Raw genomic sequence first — 19,827 nt, 5'->3', positions numbered from 1 at the left:
AACCCGTTGTCTTTCAAACCGTGTCTGTGCCTATAGGCCAACACTCCCTCAAAACCCTGCCCCAGAGCCCTCTGCCCCGCCCGCGTTGATTCAAAACACATCTCTGCGTTGTGATTGGTTTAGTTGCCATCTGCCAGATTCAGGGCAGTGTTTTCAAAATGTACAGTGGTCCGAGGCCAGACCCAAATGCAGGCAAAACATTTTGCCGTCCAGCAGTTGGCGCTGGTTTTCCAGGCTAGTAGACCATCGTAGTAGACCATTCTGTTGTTCACCCAGTCTTAATTATTAAAAGATGGCCTGGATGTGTTTTTCCTGGTCAGATTTCTTCTCCCTTTCTACAAAGTCTAATGTTAAAATATACCCACAGTTGTAGCTCCTCCATCGTAACCCTCTTTCTTTCTCTGAGCAGGTAACATCCTGCAGATCGTCTCGGCTCCGGGCCAGCCGTTGCTGCGGCCGCAGGGCTCCATGGTGATGCAGACGGTAGCCACTCAGCCGGTGGCCGTGCCCAATGCCACCCCGGGCACCCCTCCGCCCGCCTCCACCACCCCCGCCGCTGCTGCTGCTGCCGCCGCCACCTCCTCCACCACCACACACCCAGGTGAGGCGCGAGGTCCGAGGAACGAGGTCCTCTCACCACAGAAGTTTATCTCAGCACTGAGAGTGAAGAAGCGAGGCTAGTAAACGCTTGGGTTTTGTTAGGAGATCCGTAGAGCCCGGGGGAATTCCAAGTATGTGGTTTAGTGACAAATCTGGGTGAATCTGGGTGTTCTATTAGAAGGTTTACCACTTACTTAATTCATTTACCTAGTTTTGTCAATAAACCATGTTCTTGGAACATGCCCCAAGAGTTATAGCACATAAACACTAGAACTGCCTGCATCAACGGATCTGAGTCTTGTTCAGAATGAATCTTGCGGCCATACAGAAACGTCCAAGGCAGTGTCTGCACATCTTCAGTACATCAAGTATTGATTGGTGTGTTATGCTTGTGTGCAAAAAGCCCTGACTTTTTTATCACGTTTTTCCCCCACAATGCACCTGGAGTAGCAACAGGTACCCTCTCGTCCACCACTAATGCCACCAACTCTGCCCCTCCAGACACTGCAGCCAATGGCAAGACCCCTACCTCCACGCAAGCCATGCAACAGGTGATGTCACATCATTTACATCTTCAATATCTTTATAATCTTCTTTTCTCGTTTGTATCTGTTCAGTGCATATGTATACGCATATACTGTGTGTGTGGTGTTCTTGTGCAGTTTTTGGCTGAATGTTCGTGGATGTATAATCATGGCAGTGCACTGTTGAGAGTGTGTGTGTGTGTGTGTGTGTGTGTGTGTCCATGTGTACAAATGCACTAATGTATGTGTGTGTGTGTGTGTGTGTTTGTGTGTCCATGTGTACAAATGCACTAATGTGTGTGTGTGTACTGTTAGGAGTCGAGCGAGGAGCGCCTGCAGCTCTCCCGCGAGCGCCTCACCCGCCTGCTGTCCGTCAACGAGCGCCGCTGCTCGCGCGCGGTGCTGTACGGCCGCGACCTCCTGCAGGCCTGCTCGGCGCTCTCCCACCACCACCGCCGGCCCACGCACACCGCCGCCGTCTCCGCCTCCGTGGCGCCGCCCCGGTGGAGCTGGGTGGGCAGCGCGGGGTGCCAGAGGGCCCGCCAGACCTGCGTGGGCACCGTGGAGCCCCTGCGCTCCGCCCTGCTGTCCCGCACGGAGCGCCAGGAGGCCGGAGAGGACGTCCGCAGAAGGTACGAGACGAGCGCCGACAGAGGGGTGCTGCTTACTTGCAGCAGCCATCTTGTTGACCCCAGCATGGCTCCATTAAGCTCCATTTTCTCTCTACGGAGGCTGGCTGTCTGGGGCTTCTGCTTGGGTTTGCTGTGCATGCGTGCAGTCAGATGGTGGTGTTATAAGTCAGATGGTGTGTGGTATAATGCATTTCAATACCCCATTCACTTTTGGGCTCTACCATGGAATCTAGCTTTTCTCTCTGTCTTGTTTTCCTCTCTTAGTCTGTGACTCTGTGTGTGTGTGTATGTCGTTTGTGTGTGTGTGTGGTTTCCCCTCTAACACCGGGATATGCTGTCATCTCGCAGCAGTCCCGGCTTTCTCACGGGGACAGAGTAACGAGCGCTCTTCCCTCCCTGGAGGACACTGTTCCTCTTCAGGGCCTAAGAGATGCCGACAGTGATTGTCTCGCATGAAGTGCATGGCTGTGCTCCAAATGTTCCAGTTACTATGCTCTCTGCTCTTCATCTGCCTCACAAGTGGCTCCTCATGCTGTGACTGATGCTTTCTCATTTTCATCTTTTCCTCTCTGGCCTCTCTCATCTTGAAATTGAATTTTGGCCATCATCTGTGGGTCTTGTTTTAGTTTACTTTTTGGATATGGAGACTCCTTTAGTCACAAGGAGCCTCTCCATTGTAGCCTGATTACCATCGACTTTCAAAGGCTCTGCGAGACTTTAGTCTGACCAACAGCCTGTGCTAACACGGTTTCTTGCCAGCGCTGGTTGACCCGCCTCCTTTAAGTGCCTCGATTTGCTACTGGTAGATGTCAGAAAGCGGATTGCCGAGTTTAAACCAATAACAACACTCTTTCCTCTGCCTTGAACACGCCTCTACCCAGAGCCGTTGGAGCTGCTCAAAGTTGATTGGTTCTCGACCAAAGGGGGCAGTTCCGCAGATTTCGGGAACTCAGAAATCCTTCTCAATGAGCAGTTGACCAGACCAGCAGCAAAAGCCTGAAGGCGTTGCGTCACTGGGAGGGCGTGCCAGGCTATCTCCATTGACACTTTAATGAAATGTTGCTTGCTTCGATTTAGGCTATGAGAGTTTGGGATTTTCCCAGTGATTACATTGCATGTAAATGCAATGTACTGTTATTGGAAATATTATCCCCACTCATCCATTTTTTTTATATTATAATTATTTTATTTATTTTGGTCCAGGTTCTCCTGCGTGGTTCCTGCTGCTGTAGCCCCTCCCCCACAGATGTACGCAGCCAATCCGCCGGCTCCCTACAGCCTGGAGCAGAAGTCCCTGACGCGTCGTCTCCAGGAGGCCGCTGCGGCCCACTCCTCGGACATCCGCCGGGCGGCCGCTGTGCCCCTGGTGTGTCTGCCCGACCGGCGGGCCCTGGAGGTGGACTCAGGTCAGTCAGACAGACAGACAGACAGACGTGGCAGATGGGTTTTCCCATCTGTTTCCCTTTTACTGTGTGATTGTTTCATCAACATGAGTGCCTCACTCCACCCCAGTCTATGAAGAGTTCAGATGCAAAGCCCTCTAAACGCCAACTCTGGCAAAAATGAGATAGCGATGTTGAGTGAATGCTCTCCACATATTGTATACGTTAATCAAATGATTTCACAATACCCGCTTAATACCACTCTCTTCCTGGTTTGAAATATCGATGTGTAGGCAAAAATCTGTAGGAGCCAGATAAGAAGTGGTCAGACAGATTTAGAGGGTTTTGCATCTGAACTCTTCATATTCAAACCAAAGGTTTCGATGACTAAAGGAAGTCCATATGTTAGTAGAAGTGAACATGAAGTGCGGAGCTGTCCTCTGATCTCTGACCTTGTGTGTGTGTGTGTGTGTGTGTGTTTGTGTGTGTGTGCGTGCAGGTAAGCTGGAGGCGTTGGCCATCCTGTTACTCAAGTTGCGGGCGGAGAACCGGCGCGTGCTGATCTTCACCCAGATGCTGCGCATGCTGGACCTCCTGGAGGCCTTCCTGGACCACCGCCACCTCACCTACGTGCGCGTGGACGAGAGCCTGAGCAGCGAGGAGCGACAGGTACGGCCCATCTCCGCTAACACCCTTCACCACCACCACCATCATCATCATCATCATCATCATCATAATCATCATCATTACTCTTTCCACTCTCCCTCCCTCTCACTTGCATTCGTCCATGTGCTTGCTCTCTCTCGCTCGCTCTCTCTTGCTCTCTCTCGCTCGCTCTCTCTTGCTCTATCTTGCTTTCTTTCTCTCTCTTGCTTTCTTTCTCTCTTTCTCTCTCTCTCTCTCTCTCTCTCTCTCTCTCTCTCTCTCACGCTCACTCACACTCTCACACAGTCTCTGTGTGTGTTTGGTTTCCCCTCTAACACCGGGATATGCTGTCATCTCGCAGCAGTCCCGGCTTTCTCACGGGGACAGAGTAACGAGCGCTCTTCCCTCCCTGGAGGACACTGTTCCTCTTCAGGGCCTAAGAGATGCCGACAGTGATTGTCTCGCATGAAGTGCATGTAATCCACGTCCAAATGTTCCAATTACTACGTGCCGTGCTCTTCATCTGCTTCACAAGTAGTACTTGATTGATGTGATTATGCTTCTCATTCCCATCTTCTCATCTCTGCCATTTCTCATCTACAAAATCTATTCAATTGCACCCATTGTTTGTGAGTTTGTTCCGGGCTTACTTTTCTTGCCATGTTCATCTATGTGGTTGTATTTTTTTTGATACTGCATGAGGACATGAATGAATTTCTTACCTATGGCCTCAACAATGATTGGCTAGTACAGTCCACATCTATTGGGGCTCTCTGAGAGGTTTGTATGATATGGATATCCTTTGTGTGTGATACTAACTCTCCTGGTCTCCTCCCACCTCTCTCTCTGTGGATTAGGAGCAGGTGAAGAGCTTCAACCGGAACCGGCAGGTGTTCTGCACCATCCTGACCAACCGCTGCTGCTCGGCCGTGGGGCCCGTGCTGGACGCCGACACCGTGGTGTTCTACGACACCGACCTGAACCCCAGCATGGACGCCCGCACCCAGGAGTGGTGCGACAAGATCGGCCGCTCCAAAGACATCCACATCTACAGGTCAGTGGCCCAGAGGTTGGATTTGTGCTACCTAGCGTATCAAAAAAACACGTTGTTGTTGTTTTGTTTTTAAGTCTGTCCTTGTTGAAAGTAGAAGTGGTCAGTCATCAACAATGATGAACTTTAGTATTTAGAAACATCTGCGTACCAGTATATTGAAAGTTTCAATTCGATGTTCATGCTACTACAAGTGTGTGTATCTGGTGTGTCCTAATGCAGATTGGAGAGTGGGAACTCCATAGAGGAGAAGCTGCTGAAGAGCGGCACCAAGGAGCTGATCAGAGAGGTGGCAGCCCAGGGCACAGACTACACCCTGGCCTTCCTCACCCAGGTGAGTGGACCCCCACGCAGCCTCACACACACACGTGGAGTTATAGGATGAAACAAACAGGATTTATTGTGTTGGATATTATGACGCCTAATTTGGACGTCCCTCTAAAGGGCTCAATAGTGTTTTAAGCCTCCAACGTCGTCTTCCAGGCACCGCTACCACCGTCAACTTAAATGCACCTAATCCTAAACCTAATCCTAACTCACTTTAGCGCCTTCCAGGCTGCACTGCCTAGAAGACAACATTTGGGGGCTTAAAACACAGAGAAACCTCTAAAATGTACCTCCTGACTTACCCACCTTTCTCTCTTATTCATTTCCTCTCTCTCTCCCCTCTCCCAGCGGACCATCCAGGACCTGTTTGAGGTGGAGGCGGGCTCGGGGGAGAAGGTGGAGGAGTTTGTGGTGCTGCACCAGGAGCCGTCCCCGTCGGAGGCCATCTCCCCGCGCGTGGCGCGCCCCTACATCCAGGCCCTCAACCACATCAGCCTGGAGCCCTCGCTCGCCGGCGCCGAGGAGGAAGAGGGGGCGGAGGAGGACGAGCTGGAGGAGAAGAAAGAAGCACAGCAGCAGGAGGAGGTGAAGAAGGAGGGAGCAGAGGAGCTAGAGGAGGAGGTGAAGGAGGACGCCCTGCAGCTGGAGGAGCTCACCGCGGTCATGGAGCAGGTACACTGGCCTCAGCAATGGCGTCCTGTAGGGGAGTGCAGTGGCAGTCTGAGAAGCAGTCAGTGTGGACGCATGCAGACAAATCATCTGATTTCAGTCTGATATACTATTAACTCCGTAATGTCATGGAAATTGTATAATCAGACTGAAATCAAATTTAATGAAATCAAAATAAATAACTTTCAGTATTAGATTTCAATCCGATTATATCCGGACTGTTAAAGGGATATTCCGCCATTTTTGGAAATACGCTCATTTTCCACCTCCCCTCGAGCAAAACAATCTATATTTACCTTGTTCCCGTTCATCCAGCCATTCTGTGAGTCTGGCGATACAACTTTTAGCTTCAGCCTAGCATAGATCACTGAATCGGATTAGACCATTAGCTTCTCGCCTGCTAGCTTCATGTTTAAAAGTGACTAAGATTTCTGATAATTTTCCCATTTAAAACGTGTCTCCTCTCAAGTTAGAAAGTGCTATAAGACCAACTGAAAATGAAACCTGGCGTTTTTCTAGGCTGATTTGACATGGAACTACACTCTCATCTGGCGTAATAATCAAGGCAACTTGCAAACGTACCATAGGCGCAGTGATATCGTACGCAGCATCTGAAAATAGTCCCCATAGACATCAAGCAGTAGTAGTGCCAGTAGCTGCCAGTTGCCTTGATTATTACGCCAGATGAGAATGTAGTTCCATGTCAAATCAGCCTAGAAAAACGGCAGGGTTCATTTTCAGTTGGTCTTATTGCACTTTCTAACTTGAGAGGACACACGTTTTAAATGGGAAAATTACCAGAAATATTAGTCACTTTTAAACATGAAGCTAGCAGGCGAGAAGCTAATGGTCTAATCCGATTTAATGATCTATGCTAGGCTGAAGCTAAAAGTTGTATCGCCAGACTCACAGAATGGCTGGATGAACGGGAACAAGGTAAATATCGATTGTTTTGCTCGAGGGAAGGTGGAAAATGAGCGTATTTCCACAAATGGCGGAATATCCCTTTAACAATGCTTGAAGTTCATCATAATTCCTGAATGCAGATGTGTCATCACGGAATCAGGTTTTTCACTGGTTCGCTTAGCATGTAAACTGGAATTTTTCCAAATTCCAATATGGGTCAGATGAGATTATTCTGCACTTGTAACTGCACTGGTTGTGTAATTTGAAATTGTGATTAACCTGCAGAGTAGGTAGTTTGCCCTCCTACTTTATCTATATCAGGTGTGCACCACAAACGCCGACATCAGCAGTGATATCCTCGAGTGGAGTGTCATTGTTCAGTGCTTTATCACGCTGTGAGTAATGGCTTCCTCTCTCCTCTCCATTCCCAGCTGACGCCCATAGAGAAGTACGCCCTGCACTACCTGGAGTATCTGCACTGCAGGGAGGACGAGAAGATGGCCCAGGTGAGTGGCTTTCTCCCGCCACATTCACCCACACACTGCAGCACAATGGGTTTTGGAAATGGCAGCCACACAGCACAACACATTGAACATAGCGTAGCAATAAGTAACGTTTTCCAAATGTGTTTTTAATTTAAGTGATGAATGTCATCATTAGTGATGAATGCTGTGCCAGACTGGTAAAAACAGTGCAGTGATGATAAGTGTGTGTGTGTGTGTGTGTGTGTGTGTGTGTGTGTGTGTGTGTGTGTGTTCAGGAGCGTATCGAGAGTGCCAAGCATGGCTGGGAGCTGGAGCAGCAGCAGAGGCTGAAGGTGGAGCAGGAGGAGCAGCTGATCATGGAGGAGGAGGAGAACCTCTTCACCTACACCAGAGAGGACGCCTACAACATGGTACCGTACCGTAGCTAGCGCCACAACACAGACCCCTCCACAACACTGAGATGAGCCGTCAGCCCCGTAGTGTGTCCTGCACTGGATGATGACGCTTTCTTTTCTCTCTCCCCATCAGGAGTATGTGTTTGAACACGAAGACGGTCAGACGGAAATCATGCCAGTAAGTTTACACATCTTCAATGCTGGGTAGTGGAGCACACATCCGTAAAATAGCAACATCATCGGCTCTTACACAGTTATTCGGGGTTCCCACGAGTCATGGAATTCCTGGATCATCTAGACATGGATATTCAGGGAATGGTATAATTTTTTAGGTTGATTCATGGAATAGCAGGGAATTTTGTTGTAGCATTTTAAAATTGACTTGCCAAAATACATTCAACTTGGAGTGGGAACCCTAGCAATTGTGTTTGTTTTATTGACTGCTGCCAGACTGGAGCCTACCCAAACTACTAGCAATTTGTAGTACGGGTAGTTGGATGTACGTTGGAATTGCAACTCAAGCGTCTGATTGTGTTTTGTGTGCAGCTGTGGACGCCACCGACGCCCCCGCAGGACGATAACGACATCTACATCGACTCGGTCATCTGCCTGATGTACGACACGGCGCCCATGCCAGAGTCCAAACTCCCACCTGTGTACGTGCGCAAGGAGCACAAGAGACTCAAGATGGACCCATCTGGTGAGCATGACCCCACACACACACATACACTCTCAGCCCCCCTTTCTCTCTCTCTCTCTGGCTGTCTTGCTCTCTCTCGCTTGCTCTCTCTCGCTCGCTCTCTCGCTTGCTCTCTCTCGCTCGCTCTCTCGCTTGCTCTCTCTCGCTCGCTCTCTCGCGCGCTTTCTCGCTCGCTCTCTCTTGCTCTCTCTCGCTCACTCTCTCTTGCTCTCTCTTGCTTTCTTTCTCTCTTTCTCTCGCTTTCTCTTACTCGCTCTCTCTTGCTCTCTTTCTCTCACATTCTCACACTCACACTGTCTCTGTGTGTGTTTGGTTTCCCCTCTAACACCGGGATATGCTGTCATCTCGCAGCAGTCCCGGCTTTCTCACGGGGACAGAGTAACGAGCGCTCTTCCCTCCCTGGAGGACACTGTTCCTCTTCAGGGCCTAAGAGATGCCGACAGTGATTGTCTCGCATGAAGTGCATGTAATCCACGTCCAAATGTTCCAGTTACTACGTGCCGTGCTCTTCATCTGCTTCACAAGTAGTACTTGATTGATGTGATGATGCTTCTCATTCCCATCTTCTCACCCCTGCCATTTCTCATCTACAAAATCTGTTCAATTTCACTTATTGTTTGTGAGTTTGTTCTCTCTATCTATCCATCTGTCTCTCTTTCTCTCTCTCTCTCTGTCTCTCTCTCTCCCTCACACACATGCACAGAGCACTTTTTTTGTCCACATATTATCATCCATATTCCTGCTCTCAGTGTTCATGCTTTGTCTAGGAACTAGATCTTGTGCTAACCTTGTGTGTGTGTGTGTGTGTGTGTGTGTGTGTGTGTGTCCATCCGTGTCCATCTCTGTCTCAGCGGTGGGCCGTAAGAAGAAGAAGGGCCACGGCGAGGCGGTCATCCCGCCGCGCTCCCTCTTCGACAAGGCCAGCATGCTGAAGATGCGGCGCGAGGGCAAGGAGCAGCAGAAGAAGAACTTCTCGCTCAAGCAGCCCTTCCCCAAGCCGCTGCCCGCCCTGGTCAAACCAGCCGCCGAGGCCGGACAGGACAACCCAGAGTGGCTCATCAGCGAGGACTGGGCACTGCTACAGGTAACACCCGACACCTTTGCCTGTTTAACACCTTTACCTGTTTAACACCTTTACCTGTTTAACACCTTTACCTGTCCTATCCTCGGCAAGACGCTGAGGACGGCATAGGCCGAAACGGGACATTCTTGTGACATGCTTTCGTATTAATTGAGTTGAAGCTTGTGCTATTGTCCTCCTCTGATTTTGGTCTGACCTTTCTTTGATTTTAACTTAAACAGCCTTTTTACAGTTTTCTGTGTTTTTTTATGTTTGGTTTTATTTGTATTAGTTGTTTTATAAAATGATTTGATCCTCTTCCCACACTTCAGTTTAGATGGATTGTTTGTCCGTAGTTTGTAATAGCTAAAAGTTATTGCAAATAGAATGTATGAATAGCGAATCTAGGGATGCACCGATCCGATATTTGGATCGGATATCGGCCCCGATATGAACAAAATAGCCGGATCGGGGATCGGAAAAAATGAGCCGATCCATGGGCCGATCCGAATTTAATTTAGTTTAAAAAAAGGCTGAGCCATGACGCTCAACCATGCCATATAGCGCCACTGTAGCAGACAGCTCACTGCTGCGGGTTAGTGTGTCATCACCTCACTGTGTGCTCTGAGTGTTTAAATTCACGGATGGGATAAATACAGATACCAAATGTATGTCATAGGATCAAAAGAATGTCTATACTAACCTCCATTTGCCATAGATTAATTACGATCTTCATGCGTTTTGTTGCATTTAGGCAACACGTTTAATGTGTAGTCAACACAAAATAGGCTAGCCTACTCAAACTAAACACATTGTCATTTTCATCTCATATCTGTATAAACTGTTATTGGTATCAAGACATGCAAATGTTCAAATTGGCTGTTAAAAACGTCTCATTTATTAGATAAAACGTACAACTTCAAGTGCCGTTTACCACCATTCAAACTCCGTGTGAACTAATTAGTTTATCGTGGGGAAACTGCGGGACCGTACCACTATGAGTAAATAGAGGGGTTTCGCGGGTGACACCATTTTGGCAGGGGTATTTCAATGTATGTCACTAATGGGATTTTTATCTGCAAAATTGTTTTGATGGGAGAAAATTATGCATTTGTTGAGTTTCATGTCAGCTAGTTAGATTTATTATTTAGTAATAACTGTAAACTTGAATTTGAATGCTGTTCCAAGTTGCTGCTGGTGCACAACTGTTTATTTTTAATACTAGTAATGTAATCAATAATGATGATGATTATAATAATAATAATAATAATAATACATTACCTTTATATCTAAGTGTTATTTTGTTAGATTTTTTCTTAGGAAAGTAATGTTTAGTTAGGGAAAGAATGTTTAAGTCAAGCCTGATGCTTTTAGTCTTTTCCACATGGTGAGGTATACAGTTTATTAATTAACAATGGTATCGGATCGGTATCGGATATCGACCGATACGCAGAGCCCAGGCATCGGTATCGAGACTGAAAAAGTCGGATCGGTGCATCCCTAGAATCTACTGTGTAGCTGTGTAGTTCAGATTGTTGAAAGCTGTATGTTGAGGTGACTGTGTATGGGACGTGTGGGATGTTAACGGTCTTCTGTGTTCTGTGCTCTCGTTCAGGCTGTGAAGCAGCTGCTAGAGCTGCCGCTGAACCTGACCATCGTGTCCCCGGCGCACACCCCCAACTGGGACCTGGTGAGCGACGTGGTCAACTCCTGCAGCCGCATCTACCGCTCGCCCAAGCAGTGCCGCAGCCGCTACGAGAACGTCCTCATCCCCCGCGAGGAGGGCAAGGTCAGACACACACACACACACACACACACACACACACACACACACACACACACACACACACACACACACACACACACACACACACACACACACACACACACACACACACACACACACACACACACACACACACATGCATGCATCAACATACACACACTGTTACCAAGCACTGAAGGAACATATTATAGGTCCAAAGGCACAGCTTTACTACAAGGTGTGGGTGTGCTGATTTTTCAGTCATAGGCCTATACATTGACATTAGGATGAAATACAACCACTGCATACAATATTTCTATACAATTCACCTCCTTACTAAAGCAGGTTTGATTTAGCAACACAGATATTGTGCTACAGACAGTACTGTCACTGTGGTTTGTGTGCCAAGAATCATACTGTGCAATATCAGTGATGTCCTTCCTGTGTCCCTGTAGTTGATGTACGAGGCTAATCCCAAGAAGAAGACCAAGAGCATTTATAAGGTATGAAACATATCCTATGCAAGACATCAGTGTCTTGTCTTGACGTCTCACATGGGTTCAAACACGTTCATTGTTCATGTTCATTCTCTGAGTCTATTCAGAATTAAATCAGAATCAGCTTTATTGGCTAGCTTTGCGTAAACAAACAAGGAATTTGACTCCAATCATCTTTGGATCAATATGTGGATCAATAAAGGCAGTCAGTGTTTTGTGAAATTGTTGTCTTATGGTCGGCTAAGCAGCATAGACACGTATATCTCTCACACAATGTGTGTGTTTGTCTTTGTGTGTGTGTAGTCCAAGAACAGCCGTCCTCTGCGTACGTGCCAGATCTACACGCAGGACGACAACGCCACCCACATGCAGCTGTACAGCAGCCGCTTTGAGCTCATGAAGATCATCGCCAGCAAGAGGAGCCCCCCAATCAAACCACTGTAAGACATGCTCCACCACATTCACATTACATTGCCTTACTTTACCGAACACACCCCAATCAAACCACTGAAAGACATGCTCCACCACATTCACATTACATTATCTTACCGAACACACCCCAATCAAATCACTTTAAGACATGCTCCACCACATCACATTACATTGCCTTAGAGAACACACCCCAATCAAACCACTGTAAGACATGCTCCACCACATTCACATTACATTACCTTACATTACCTTACCGAACACACCCCAATCAAACCACTGTAAGACATGCTCCACCACATTCACATTACATTGCCTTACATTACCTTACCGAACACACCCCAATCAAACCACTGTAAGACATGCTCCACCACATCATTACGTACCGAACACACCCCAATCAAACCACTGTAAGACATGCTCCACCACATCACATTACATTACATTACCGAACACACCCCAATCAAACCACTGTAAGACATGCTCCACCACATTACATTACCTTACATTACCGAACACACCCCAATCAAACCACTGTAAGACATGCTCCACCACATCACATTACATTACATTACCGAACACACCCCAATCAAACCACTGTAAGACATGCTCCACCACATCATTACGTGCCGAACACACCCCATGCGCCACCACATCACATTACATTACATTACATTACCGAACACACCCCAATCAAACCACTGTAAGACATGCTCCACCACATTACATTACCCTACATTACCTAACACACCCCAATCAAACCACTGTAAGACATGCTCCACCACATCACATTACATTACATTACCGAACACACCCCAATCAAACCACTGTAAGACAGGCTTCACCACATCACAATACCTTTCATTACATTACCTTATCGAACACACCCCAATCAAAGCACTGTAAGACATGCTCCACCACATTATTACGTACCGAACACACCCCAATCAAACCACTGTAAGACATGCTCCACCACATTCACTTACATTACCTAACACACCCCAATCTGCCAGTGAGCTGACCTACTGTACCCCCTCAGATCAGATAGGCTCTTGGTATTGCTGTTTATGCCCCATCAAATCACTGGAAGATAGTGTAGTCATTTTCCAGAGAAGGCCTATGTACCACTGTGCAACAATACCCAGTCAACTTGACCCATGTAAGCACCTGTTTGTTGGGACTTGCCCATTACAAAACCCCTAGGTCAGCACCTGATGTCCACAGGCCCAAGCCTAACCCAATACCCAAGGACACTTTATGCAGAACAGTCAGCACATACAACAGACGCTTCGTACAGACCAGTCAGCGCATATGGCATACGGCTAAACTGATGTCGTATGTTATTTTAAGGAAATCGCAGCGGACCTTTCCACCAATATGATCAGTTGGTTTCCCTCTAAGAACCCTGATTGGTTTACCAAAGCATCGGTCACCTGCTGAGGATACAAATCCCCAATTCTGATTGGCTGTGTTGCGTATAATAAACAGGAAGTCCTTGGACCTCGTGTCTAGCATAACAGCCGGAGTACAGCAGCTCCATCTTCAGATTTTGCGCATCTTCTCACTGGGAAGAATATTCTGTAAAATATCTACACACTCTACTGTTCAGTGGTACATGGGCTTAGACTTAGTCAGGCTTTGTCACTGTTGTGCTTTTGCCAAAGATCCGTGATTATTAACACTTTAACCCTCTCTGGTATTGCTTGTGAGTAAACCTCTATGGTCAGCTGCAGTGCGCTTGTCTTAACCTGTCTCCTTGGATCAGCTAATTGGTCTTTTAGTGAAAGGCTGGCGTCTGCTCTATGCCTGTAGCATCATAAAGTACAGTATGTCGTATCCTAGATCGCTAGGTGTCATATCCTAGATCGCTACTTGACTGTAATGTTTGGCATAATGTAATCAGTAAATCGGTGAACCCTTGAGCAGAATTTATGCTGCGGTGTCTCTTGAGTCACCCACAACTGTGCTGTCTGTTTGTCTAACGATGGGTAGTGCCCGTCTCTGATGTAACACTCTCTGTGTCGCTTTTTGTTTTGTTTCTTTTTCAGACTGGGTATGAATCCATTCCAGAAGAACCCCAAACATGCCTCTGTCCTGGCAGAGAGGTAACCTCAACCTTCATACTGCATCCTAAAATGAGTTCATTTGAATAAAATCAAGTTGAGGCAAATCACAATGTACCAAACCGAAAGTGAAGAGCTGCCATATGACCTTACCTGCCCTGGTCTGTTCAGGCCGGGTGGAAATTGAGTTGCCGTGAGGGATATGGGTTGCAAAATGTGTGTGTGTGTCTGTGTGCCTGCATATGTGCGTGTGTGTGTGTGCGTATGTGTTCGTGTGTGTGTGTGTGCACGCATCTCTGATATGGCAGTGGGACAGCACTTTACATCTTGTCCTCTCTCCTTTTGCAGTGGGATCAGCTACGACAAGCCACTGCCCCCAATCCAGGTGGCCTCACAGCGAGCCGAGCGAATCGCCAAGGAGAAGAAGGTGTGTGTGTGTGTGTGTGTCAGTCACATAGGTTTTTTCCAGCCCCTTTTAGAATATCAGAAGCGTCCAAATATCAGATTAGCTGTTTTACTTTCCCATAAAACAGCCAAGTGCTTTCTGGCTTGGGTGTATTGTGCGCTGTAAAAGTGAGCCAGGCAATCCATTAAAATGTCGAGCCCTAACAAACACTCCTCAGTTCGGGGAGTAAACCAGACCACCGCGTTCTGTAAACACGCTCCACTCATGGAGATGACTGCATGGCATCATGGCCCCTTGCTCCAAGCCAGCCTTGACAACCCATGTGTTAGGACTAACAGCACCTTCCTCTTTTCTCTCTCTGTTTCTCTATGTCTCTCTATTTCTCTCTCTTTCTCTCTCTATCTCTTTCTTTCTTTCTCTTTCTCTTGATCTTTTTCCCTCTTTCTTTCTTTCTTTCTCCATCTTTCTTTCTCTCTCTCGATTTATTTTTCTCTATCCCTCTCTTTCTGTATCTCTCTCTCTCTCTCTCCCTCCCTCCCTCTATAGGCCCTCGCTGAGCAGCAGCGGGCCCAGCAGTTAGCGCAGCAGGCGGCGGCGGCGGCCGGAGGCCCCCAGGCGGGGGTGGTGCAGCCCCAGGCGCAGGCGGCCGGCCAGGTGCAGGCAGCGGGAGTCCCTCCGCAGGCCGCCGTGGCTGGAGCGGCCGCCGTGCCCAACACCGCCGTGCTGGTGAGGAGGAGGAGGAGGATACACGCGCACGCACATGCGCACGCACATACACACACACACACACACACATACACACATACAGCTATACACACACACATAGCTACGCACACACACAGCTACACATACAGCTATTAGGGGTGCAACGGATCATCATTGATCCGTGATCCGTTCGGATCAGTATCTTCGGTTCGGCACACACATGATCCGCGGATTGATTTATAATAATTATTAATAATAATGTCCGTGTGTTCTTTTGAAGTAACATGCGTGTCCACAAGGCATGCTTCTAGTCCCTCCCTACTCTGCTCCCCCAGCCTGCCTGCGCGTCTTTTCTGCTCTCACACACGTTATTAGCGGTCATGCCATAACCAGCAATACATGGCTGCTAGTTTAAGTGCTGATGTGGCTGCATAGCAGCAACACAATAATAGCCTAATATCAAGTTCGTTTGTGCACACTTACATCTCAAGTTTGTTGCGCACCTACCTATGCTATGATATTTAGGTAATTTAGGCTTAGCCTAGACTGTTGGGTTCAATGTCAGCAATAAGCTACGCAACATTGGCTAACTTGTACATCTGGAGATAGCTTGCTCACTAAAATCATAAAGGAGCATTGCAAGACACTCATCTCTTTTATGATCCCAGAAAGATTTTCTTGGACTTGTTAGTTTTATTAACATGTATTATTATTATTTTCTCAAGAATAAAACCGTGAGACTGCCTAATTACCCTCATGTATTTCTTAAAGCGACAGGGACTCAATTACACACACCTCCTATGCGCACTCCTCCACACCACATTAAAGATAGCTAAATCAGTAGGCCTACACAAATGACTAAACATTTGTAGCTACTAGTAATTATGCAGATTGTGTGTGGAGGGTCAAGCAGAATCTTGGATGGCTACTGGTGTGAATGATCACACAATATTCAATATAAGGTGATTAAACACCAAATCATTCTTGACTTAGTATCGGTATCGAAACAATAATTTTGGTATCGTGACAACACTAGCCTACTTTAAACACATGCTGAAAGTGCTTGAGCCACGTTACAACATCCCGCCAAAGACAAAACTACGTTTATTTGTCTTGTCTTGTCTTTTTTTTTTTTTTTTTTTGCTGATCCGAAAAATGATCCGATCCGTGACTCTTGATCCGAGGAACGATCCGAACCGTGACTTTTTTGATCCGTTGCACCCCTAACAGCTATACACACACAGCTACACATACAGCTATACATACACACACACACACACACACACACACACACACACACACACACACACACACACACACACACACACACACACACACACACACACACACACACACACACACACACACATACACACACACACACACACACACAGCTACACACACACACACACACACTGACAGCCATAATCAACACTACTCATCATACAGATCAGCCTCAAGTGCAGCTGCTAAAGTAAAGCTGTTTTATATGTGTCAACGGAATGAGTTGAGAGGGAAATGGTCTACACAGTGTAAATGAGCTCCAAAGGCTTTATTTACTCTAAAAAGCCGTTTCGATCTCAATGTAGAGTAAACAAAGTATCTTTTGGAGCTCATGCACACCTTTTTTAGAGTGAATAAAGTATATATGTTTTGGAGCTTGTGTACAGTGTGCAGGCCACCTCTCTCCGTCTCTGACATGTTTTGTCTGGCACCTGTGAAAATATATTCTGGATGTGCGCACCCGTTTCCACAAATATGAACTGAATGAGTTGACATCTGTCTCAGCAGTCGAGTGTTTAACTGTTTTGTATGTGTGTTCTCCTCCCCAGGCCGGAGCTATGAAAACCGCTGGACCTGCAAGCATTACATCAGGTAGGGTCTTGTACTGTTTGATTTTCATTGGCGATGTGTGGTGGTGTGGAATTGTTTTATACTTGTTTATACCGGTTTTATAATTGTTCAGTGCATGTCCTGTGTTCTGACCTGCCGTGTGTGGGTGCCTTTCAGCTACAGTTGCGGGGAATGTGATCGTGAACACCGTGGCTGGAGTTCCCGCCGGGCAGTTCCAGGCCAACAAGCGCTTGGCCTCCCCAGTCATCCCGGGACCTCTGTCTGTACGTAGAGCACACACACACACACACACACACACACACACACACACACACACACACACACACACACCACAGTCGTGCTACTAATACATCTTCTGTAGATGCAAAGTAGTGCATCTGCTTTCCTATTGAGCTGTTTAGTTGGATTATACTTTCAGCCTCTAATTGCTTATTCATATGATTGACTTTCCCTCTCCTGCTCCCTCTCTCTTCATCCTCTCTCTCTATCCGTCTCTCTCTCTCTACCTCTCTTCCCTCTCTCCCACCCTCTCTCTCCCTCTCTCTCTTCTTCCCTCTTCATTTCTCCCTCCCTCTCTCTCCCTCTTTTTCTCCCTCTCCCTTTCTGCACCCTCTTCCCCTCCCCCTCTCTCTCTTTCTCTCTCTCTCTCTCTCTTTCTCTCCCTCTCTCCCCCTCTCTCAGGCGGCAGGTACGGCCACAGCTCAGGTGGTGCACGCGCAGCAGAGAGCCGTCCCCACCGCAGCCGCCCCCGCAGAGGTCGCCGCCATAGCAACCGGCCACGTGGTCCGAGCGGTCACCCCAGTCACGGCCGCCGCCGTCGTGTCGACCAACCTCACCCCGGCCCAATCACAGACCCGCTCGCTGGTCACTCCAGGTACCCCATGTCCACTATTGCAGCACCATGAATGTGTCAGTACTGTGTGTGTGTGTGTGTGTGAGAGAGAGAGAGAGAGAGTGTGTGCGCTCTTTGTCCTGGGGTCAGTGAGATGGGTCTGTTCGGTTAATCCGCTGATCCCCTGCTGATCTGGGTACTGCTGTTCAAAACCGCTATTGAGTTTCAGCACTGAGATAATTGATGTCCTCTCGATGTAGCTCTCGTTTAAAGACAAAGGGACAAAAGGGCTCTACGCAGTGGGAGCAAATCCTGACTGACTCTATTTCTCTCTCTCTCTCTCCCTCCCTCTGTCTCTGCCCCCGCCCCCTTTCTGTCTCGTTATTTCTCTTTCTGTCTTTCTCTCTCTCCCCTCCCTTGATCTCTGCTCCTGTCTGTCCCTCTCTCTCTCTTTCTTTCTTTCTTTCTTTCTTTCTTTCTTTCTTTCTTTCTTTCTCTCTCTCTCTCTCTCTCTCTCTGCTCTGTCTGTTTCTGTAGCTGGTGCAGGGATGCAGCTGCCTCAGGGGAAGTCCATCACTCAGGCTCATCTGCAGATCCTCCGGCAGCAGCAGCTCCAGCAACAGCAGCAGGCCGGCTCGCCTCAGATCAAAGCAGTGGGCAAACCACAACAGGTACACACACACACACACACACACACACACACACACACACACACACACACACACACACACACACACACACACACACACACACACACACACACACACACACACACACACACACACACACACACACACACACACACACACACACACACACACACACACACACACACACACACACGCATAACCGTAACCATAAAAAATCTTTCAAAACAAACCAAGACACCACTCATACACATGTACGCATGCAACCTGACACAAAACCTGCCTCTTGCAGACTTAACCACACACTTACACACCCACACTTTTGCATCCGCACCTACACACACACACACACACACACACATACACACACACACATACATACAGTAATTTCCTGTGTATTAGCCACGTTGTGTATACGTCGCAGGACAGTGTTTTATGCAAGTTAAAAGAAACTAAACCATATTGTTACCATATTAACTGCCCCTGTGTATTAACCTCATAGCTGAAGAAATTTAGCAAAATCAATGTTGAAGCCGCGGCTAATAGTTGGGAAATTATGGTATACACACTCACACACTCACACACACACACACACACACACACACTCACACTCTCACACTCACTCACTCACTCCCTCCGTATGTGTGTCTCTCTCTCTCAGGCTGAGCTGCTGAAGCTGCAGAAGCAGAAGCTCCAGTTGGCTCAGCAGCAGCAGCAGCAGCAGCAGGTGGCAGCAGCGGTAGCGGCGGCAGCTGCCCAGGGTGCCCAGCCTGGCACTGCCCAGCAGCAGGCCCAGCAGGTGCAGGCCGCCCCCTCCGCCGCCCAGGCCAACCCCCAGCTGGCGGCCGTCGCCGCGCCCAGACCCGGGGCAGTGCTGACGGGCACCGTGGCCAACCTGCAGGTGGCACGCCTGGTGAGTGGCTGGCGAGAGCTGTACAGTCATTTCCTGTGTATTAGCCGTATTGTGAATTACGGTCATTTCCTCTGTATTAGTTGTATTGTGAATTACAGTCATTTCCTGTGTATTAGCCGTATTGTGAATTACAGTCATTTCCTGTGTATTAGCCGTATTGTGTATAAGCCGCAGGACAGTGTTTTATGTAAGTTAAAAGAAACAAAAACATATTAATACCATATTAACTGCCCCCGTGTATTAACCTCATCTGAAGAGATTTTGCTAAATCAATGCACAATATACAGTAAGCCGCGGCTAACAGTTTTATTAATTACGACAAAAAGTTCTTCAGCAGTGG

The 19,827-nt window shown here is 47.8% G+C and overlaps 1 protein-coding gene and 3 non-coding genes across 5 annotated transcripts in view; all 4 read left to right on the top strand.

The window, feature by feature from the left end:
* The window catches only part of ep400 (E1A binding protein p400), a 49,349-nt gene that overhangs the window by 22,895 nt on the left and 6,627 nt on the right, over positions 1-19,827 (top strand). For both annotated transcript variants that reach the window (XM_062543420.1, XM_062543418.1), the window contains 24 exons: positions 410-601; positions 1,051-1,151; positions 1,440-1,756; positions 2,960-3,162; positions 3,638-3,807; positions 4,641-4,837; positions 5,057-5,168; positions 5,510-5,833; positions 7,168-7,242; positions 7,497-7,631; positions 7,750-7,794; positions 8,163-8,316; positions 9,168-9,400; positions 10,992-11,165; positions 11,597-11,644; positions 11,942-12,078; positions 14,116-14,172; positions 14,479-14,557; positions 15,083-15,262; positions 17,074-17,116; positions 17,252-17,358; positions 17,777-17,969; positions 18,465-18,598; positions 19,236-19,487. In XM_062543420.1, the coding sequence (XP_062399404.1) occupies positions 410-601; positions 1,051-1,151; positions 1,440-1,756; positions 2,960-3,162; positions 3,638-3,807; positions 4,641-4,837; positions 5,057-5,168; positions 5,510-5,833; positions 7,168-7,242; positions 7,497-7,631; positions 7,750-7,794; positions 8,163-8,316; positions 9,168-9,400; positions 10,992-11,165; positions 11,597-11,644; positions 11,942-12,078; positions 14,116-14,172; positions 14,479-14,557; positions 15,083-15,262; positions 17,074-17,116; positions 17,252-17,358; positions 17,777-17,969; positions 18,465-18,598; positions 19,236-19,487 (3,662 nt within the window). The remainder of the gene's footprint in view (positions 1-409; positions 602-1,050; positions 1,152-1,439; positions 1,757-2,959; positions 3,163-3,637; positions 3,808-4,640; positions 4,838-5,056; positions 5,169-5,509; positions 5,834-7,167; positions 7,243-7,496; positions 7,632-7,749; positions 7,795-8,162; positions 8,317-9,167; positions 9,401-10,991; positions 11,166-11,596; positions 11,645-11,941; positions 12,079-14,115; positions 14,173-14,478; positions 14,558-15,082; positions 15,263-17,073; positions 17,117-17,251; positions 17,359-17,776; positions 17,970-18,464; positions 18,599-19,235; positions 19,488-19,827) is intronic.
* On the top strand, positions 2,067-2,197 carry LOC134089768 (small nucleolar RNA SNORA49). Its single transcript, XR_009940126.1, has one exon. It is a non-coding gene; the product is annotated as a small nucleolar RNA SNORA49 (small nucleolar RNA).
* Positions 4,107-4,237, top strand: LOC134089767 (small nucleolar RNA SNORA49). Its single transcript, XR_009940125.1, has one exon. It is a non-coding gene; the product is annotated as a small nucleolar RNA SNORA49 (small nucleolar RNA).
* LOC134089773 (small nucleolar RNA SNORA49) lies at positions 8,630-8,760 on the top strand. The gene has a single exon (XR_009940131.1). It is a non-coding gene; the product is annotated as a small nucleolar RNA SNORA49 (small nucleolar RNA).

The sequence above is a fragment of the Sardina pilchardus genome, chromosome 8 (genome assembly GCF_963854185.1).
Source record: "Sardina pilchardus chromosome 8, fSarPil1.1, whole genome shotgun sequence".
NCBI classification, from domain to species: Eukaryota; Metazoa; Chordata; class Actinopteri; order Clupeiformes; family Clupeidae; genus Sardina; species Sardina pilchardus.
Note: the sequence above shows the minus strand (reverse complement) of the source record. Positions and strands in the feature narration are given on the sequence as shown.